This window comes from Lepus europaeus, chromosome 11 (assembly GCF_033115175.1).
Source record: "Lepus europaeus isolate LE1 chromosome 11, mLepTim1.pri, whole genome shotgun sequence".
In the NCBI taxonomy this organism is placed as follows: domain Eukaryota; kingdom Metazoa; phylum Chordata; class Mammalia; order Lagomorpha; family Leporidae; genus Lepus; species Lepus europaeus.
The window spans coordinates 12,178,688-12,184,758 of NC_084837.1; the positions used below are offsets into that span (position 1 = coordinate 12,178,688).

Genomic DNA, 6,071 nt, shown 5'->3' on the forward strand with positions numbered 1-6,071 from the left:
GTTTTTGTTCCTTTAGGTAAGGCCAGTGGTAGCCAAAGGCATTTTTTCTTCCTAGTGAGGACAGCATTGAATTGTAAATGGAGAGGAAAAAAGCAGCCCAAGGACTAGTCTCCCCTAGAGTATCCGGCTGTGGTCTGCAAGGGTGCAACAGGCTACACTGACTGGAAGAGAGTGCAGAGAAAGGCCGTGGTCCCCCATTTACAGGGAAGACTGTGCACGTCGGGGCCTAGTAGGACTGGCTGTGAGGTTGGGTAGGCACGCTGTTTACAAGATGGCGGCGGGTGATTTAAGGGAGGGGAATAACCAAAAAGGGGTGGCCACATGGGCGGAATTGGAGGCGCAGTGCCTTGAGGCAGTGTTGGGCTTTTAGGGGTTGCTGCCACACCTGAAGGCTCCACCTTAGTTTTAACTGCCTCTGGGGATTTACGAGCCTCCCTCAGGCCAGTGCAGGCCTTCCCTTTCCTCCTGCTCCTTGTGGATCCTTTTTGTTGTAAATCCTTTCTGCCTCCTTCATTAAATCTTGTATAGTATATCCCTGAAGCCCCTCTAGCCGCTGCAATTTATTGCGGATGTCCGGCGCTGACTGTCCTATAAAGGACATGATTACATCTCCCTGCCGGTCCTCTGCCAGGGGGTCAAACGGGGTGTACATACGGTAGGCTTCCATTAATCTTTCTAGGAAGCCTGCCGGCGTTTCCTCAGCCCCCTGCACTACTGCACGTACCTTGGCCAAATTGGTGGGGCGCTTTCCAGCCCCTCTGAGACCCGCAAGGAGAACCTGGCGGTAAAGACGAAGTCGCTCCCTACCAGCAACGGTGGTGTAGTCCCAATCAGGACGGGTTAAGGGAAACGCCTCCTCGATTTCGTTTGGCAGTAGGGTCGGTCGGCCATCTGCTCCAGGGACGTTTTTCCGTGCCTCGAGGTAGACGCGCTGCTTTTTCTCAGTAGTGAGGAGGGTCTGCAGAAGCTGCTGACAATCATCCCAGGTGGGCTGATGAGTCAATAAAATTGACTCGATCAGCCCAGTCAGAGCCTAGGGGTCTTGAGAGAAAGAGGGGTTATGGGTTTTCCAATTGTAAAGATCGGAAGCAGAGAATGGCCAGTACTGCATCTGGCCAGCCACCGAGCGAAGAGGAAAAGCCTGCGAAGTCCAGACGCTTCCCGAGCCCCCTGCCTGCCCCCGACGGAGGCGCAGGCGGCTGGAGGGCGGGGAAGGCGCTGAGACTTCTTCCCCTGCCCTCGTGGAATCGCGCGCGTTCTCGAACGTCCTTCCAGTGATCTAGAGTGAGACTTAAAGGGGTGGTTATTTGTTGACCCTTGCGTGTAAGGATTTCAGCCCAAACAAAAAGAACAGCCAATGCACAGACATATACAGTAAGCAAGACAAAACACATGGCTAGGACAAATCGAACGCTATTGCGCTATTTTTGGGAGCGGCTGCCTGACCAGCCCTCCCCGGGAAGGAGGGAGACTTAGTCTCCGACCCACCTCCAGACCACCCCGAGTGCGTCTTCCGGGGGAACAGACCGAGGGTTTCCCCTCATAACCCGGAGCGTCCTCCGGGTAACGGGCCAGGGGTTGCTGGGCACGCCTGCCTCCCCCACTGGTCCCACAGAGTCAGGTCAGATACTGGCCAGTCAGAATACTCAAGACGAAGACAACAACAGACAGAAAACACTTAATTATACCTCCAACTGGTCCGCAGAGAATGGGTCTGAGGGCGACCTCGAGCCCCACGTTGGGCGCCAAATGTTGGGCCCCTCAGTAGTAGAGATGCCCACTTGCTCGAGAGGACGCCCAAAAACCCAGACTCCAAACCAGCTGATGCAAAAAGCATGAGGTATTTATTGTACGTTTGCGCAAACGGGCCCCTCACCTCAGGCAGTGAGGAGCCTTGAGCGGCAGTTTTACACAGGTTATATAGACAACGAATTAGCATATTCCTAACGCATGCATAGGATTGGTCAGTTCAGAGGGACCGTTAGCATATGGGAGAATGCTGGCGAAGAATGCTGGTGGAGAGTGCTGGTATAAAATGCAGAGGTGGCACGGGATTGGTTGGTTCGGAGGGACAATTAGCATACCGGAGAATGCTGAGGGAGAGTGCTAAGGTGTTACAGGATTGGCCGGTCGCAGTGACATCATAAGTGTGCGCCTAGAGACCCTCCGAAGGGAGGGGCAGCTCTGCTCTGGGGCGCGCCCAGAGGTTTCCTGGAGGGGAAGGGCAGTTCTGCTCTGGGTAGCATCTAACCTCTTAAGAAGCCCCTGATATTTGCCCAGGCCTAGTTTCCTGTCCCTCTCCCCCATAAGGGTCCTTCAGGGGTTCACAGTGCGAGCTTTCTCCAGCGACTGCTCTACGTAAGGGCATTCGTGCCCTCACTGCCTAGCGCCAGGTTTTACCTGGAACAAAGAGTAAATTCTGGCAGCATTTAAGGGGGGCAGGGGTGCAGCCATGTAGCAATACTAGTGGTTTTAGTCTCTTAGTGGGCAGATGGGGAGACAGGCAGGGAAAGCATTTGTGCTGAGAGTCTGCAGTGTTTAGGCCAAGGGTGAAGCCTAGTTGAGAGAATTTGCTCAGAGAGAGAGAGAGAGAGAGAGAGACTTATATCACCCTCTGCTTCTGCTGGACCTATGGGTGCCTGCCCTTGCAAGGACATGGCCCCTGCCCAGCCAGTGGTCCTCTGAGCACTGCTGTTCCCGTCAGGTGCCATTACAATGCACAGGGACCCTTGGCGGCCAAAGGCGTGCTCAGAGGGGGCTTTGAGGGGCACGTGTGTCTGTCGGGCACCCCAGGACTGCAGGCCAGGCCCAGCGCTGGCCAGGCATTGAGGAGACGGCACTCTCACCATCTACCTGTAGTGCTGCCTCCCCCTCGTGCCCCAGCGCCTACAAACTCCCGCTGTCTCACCAGTCGGGCCGTCCCAAGGCCACCATGCTAGCGGAGTCCGAGCTAACGGGGGTGGGGGTGAGGTGAAGGGGCCACGGGAGCACTAGATGGCTGGCAGAAGCCTTCTTGAACCTCCCAATCCAGTCGGAACACAGTGAAAACTGTGTCCCCACTCAGCGCCAGACGACGGCAGTGGCACAGCCACAGATTCGTGAGACACACTAGATCATGCTTTAGGGTGGCAGACTGTATAGCCACGTGCAACAGAAGTACCTGAGACCCACCAGGGAGTCCGTGCTGTCCCAGGGAACGTGGGAGAGGCCGGCTGTCACCATGATACAGGCCCCCTTCCAGAGAATGCTGTCACCGATGAAGATGATGTGGCAGCTTTCAGAGCTACATGGTGACCTTGTTTCTTGGACATTTTAATCAGAAAGAAACTCTGAAGGGGGCCAGCATTGCAGCACAGAGGTTAGCAGCTGTCTGGGATACTGGCATCCCATATTGCAGTGTCAGCTCCGGTCTTGGCTGCTCCGCTTCAGATCCAGCTCCATGCTGATGAGCATGGGAAGCTGCAGGCGATGGCCCAAGCGTTTGGGTTCTTGCCACCTACATGAGTGACCAGGATGGAGTTCCTGGCTCCTGTCTTCAGCCTGGCCCACTCCTGAGTCCCGCAGCCCTTCGGGGAGTAAACCAGTGGATGAAAGATGCATCTCTCTCTCTCTCCCTTCTTCCCTCCCTTTATCTCTCTGTCTCTGTCCATCTCTCTGCCTTTCAAATGAATGAATCTCTTAAAGGGGGCTGGGTGATAAATGAGTGAGAAAGCTAAGGGAGCAATGGAAAAAGGAGTTACACCCAGAGATCCAGAGCCACCTGCCCCCCAACGCCCACTTGCACTGCTTCTGTAACTAACGAAGCTGCTGTCATTGTCATCGCAGGAGCCACCCCCACACTGCCATCATCGGCACCGCAGCCAGCAGCTGAGTGCCTTCTCCTGTAGGACCCCAAAAATTGGTGTCCTATAGAGAGAGACCCCCAGAAGCACGAATTCCAGTCCAACCGATGCAATAAAAGCAAGAGGAAGTTTATTACATCTGCGCAGATGGGCCAACTCTAAGCACAACAACACTCTCTGGTGCAGTGTGAGAAGAGAGGCGACAATCATCAACCGCACAGCGTATTTAAGATTGAAAACCACAATATTAGCATATCTCCACATCATTGCCAAAAATCACAAGATAAACCACAGCATGACAAATTCTCATAAGATGCATGACAAACTTCCAGGGTGAGGGGACAGAAGACCTTAAGTAGGCATAAACACGGGGTCATCATGACCAAAAACTTAACATAGCTCCTAAAATAATTATCACATGCTCCATTATCTCATAAAAGCATTAGCACATTCATCACATGTTACAAGGTCAGCTAAAGTCTAGTTATCTTAAACAAAATGCATTTTGCAAGCCAAAGCATTTTGCACAGAAGCAAAATATGCAGTTAGCTCAAGCAACTTCATTTTAACCCTTTCTATCTTAATTTTACATTCCAATTTAACCCCATCCTATCTTAATTTCACATTCCAATTTAACCCCATCCTATCTTAATTTCACATTCCCCCCTTTTCTTTTGGACAAATTTTAATCTTAAAATTTAAGTGAAATTATGGGGATAAGTTATACCATTTGCACCGCAGCCAGCCATTAATATTAGATCCAAGGGGCAGGGACACTGTCGGTGCGAACAATGCAGGTGGGGCGGCGCCGGTTCAGTACGAGAATCAGCTGCTGCCGCTCCTGCTCCAGCTCCCTGACCTGTATCTTTAGTACCGCGTTTCTGAACTCCAGCCGCTCAAACTCCCGCTGCAGGGTCTCCGTGCGCTCCTTCCTCCGGGCCCACACCGCCTTGTTCTGTTCCAAGCGCCTTTTCCTCCGCTCCTCCTGTTCGTCGAGCTTACTTTTTACAGGTTGGGGCCTCTTGTCCAGGTTTACCTCGTCTTTCTCATGCTCCGCCTTCTTTACCACTTCTTTCTTTCTTAAGTCCTTGGTGGTGACCTCGGTGCTGATGTCCACGGCTGCGTCAGGCATGCCCAGCTTTATCTCCAGCAAGGGCACGATTATGGTCCCAATGCATTTCAGCTCCTTTACGATCAGAGCCGAGCCAGGCCGTCCGGTCAGGGGGTCTTGCCCTGGCAGAGAGCTCGTGGTCACAAAAGGGTCTGAAATCATAGCAGGCCGGCCAGGCACAGGATCTGAAACGAGTGTGGGAGCACAAAACTTTTTCTTTATCCTGCAACAAAGGAGGGGAGCCGGGTAGGAATACTAAACAGTCTTAAAGAGTCCCATCCCGAGCGGATTCCAAGAGCCACTCCCCTCAAGATAAGACTCTTAAAAGACCGTCCAGTTGTAGCTTTGGTGTTGTCCAAGTTTAAGCTGATAGGCGGCAGCCGGCCGCCTCCCCATGCGCCCACCAAATCCGCTGCCAGACACAGGTTTACAGGCACATCTCTGTGCCCTGCAGCAGATTCTATGAGCACAAAAGCAAGTCTACAGGGTAGGGGAAGTATGTTCCGCGGGATAGAAAAATTACACAAAGGCATCAGAATTTAAAAACAGAAAATACAACAGAGACAAAAACAGAAAGCACATCATACAAATTTGGATCAATACCCGGTGCCTGTTCAGCTGAATCGACCCAAATACTTTTACACACCCTCTTCGACTTACTGTAAACATTTTACCATTTTCATTCTAGTCTAAACTAGCCATCCGGATTTAGAAACCATGTCCTTTCCTTTAGCCCTTTTTACCAACGATACTCTTTTCTTTTATGTCCTTAACTTTTAATTTCTGTACTGACCAATGACAACAAATTTATAATAGCTTTCAAACACCTGCGCAGGATATCCAGCTCCTGCGTGAGCTGCCTCACGCGGCTGCGCAGCTGCTCATTTTCTGCCATGTACTGTTGCATCTCCAGGATGCGCCGCTTGGTCTTGTCCCTGCTCTTGCGCACGGCGATATTGTTGCGCTCCCGCCGCAGCCGGTATTCCAGGCTGTCCTTTACTTCCTCCTTGTCCTCCTGCGAGGGGTCAGCCGGGGAGGGCGCCTTGAGGGGGCTGTTGGGGGGCACGATGGTGGCCACGGGGGCCTCGGGGACGCCCAGGGGCTGGCCTGGTGCCGTC

At 52.7% G+C, this 6,071-nt stretch overlaps 1 protein-coding gene across 1 annotated transcript; it reads right to left on the reverse strand.

The window, feature by feature from the left end:
• Positions 1–4,596: 4,596 nt before the first annotated feature.
• Positions 4,597–5,115, reverse strand: LOC133769788 (jun dimerization protein 2-like). The gene has a single exon (XM_062205004.1). It carries the CDS (start codon positions 5,113–5,115, stop codon positions 4,597–4,599), a length of 519 nt encoding a protein of 172 aa, XP_062060988.1.
• Between the last annotated feature and the right edge of the window lie 956 nt (positions 5,116–6,071).

Bases quoted from the DNA above. Each gene is read 5' to 3' on its own strand.
- LOC133769788 (XM_062205004.1), bottom strand. From the start codon at position 5,115: ATGATTTCAGACCCTTTTGTGACCACGAGCTCTCTGCCAGGGCAAGAC.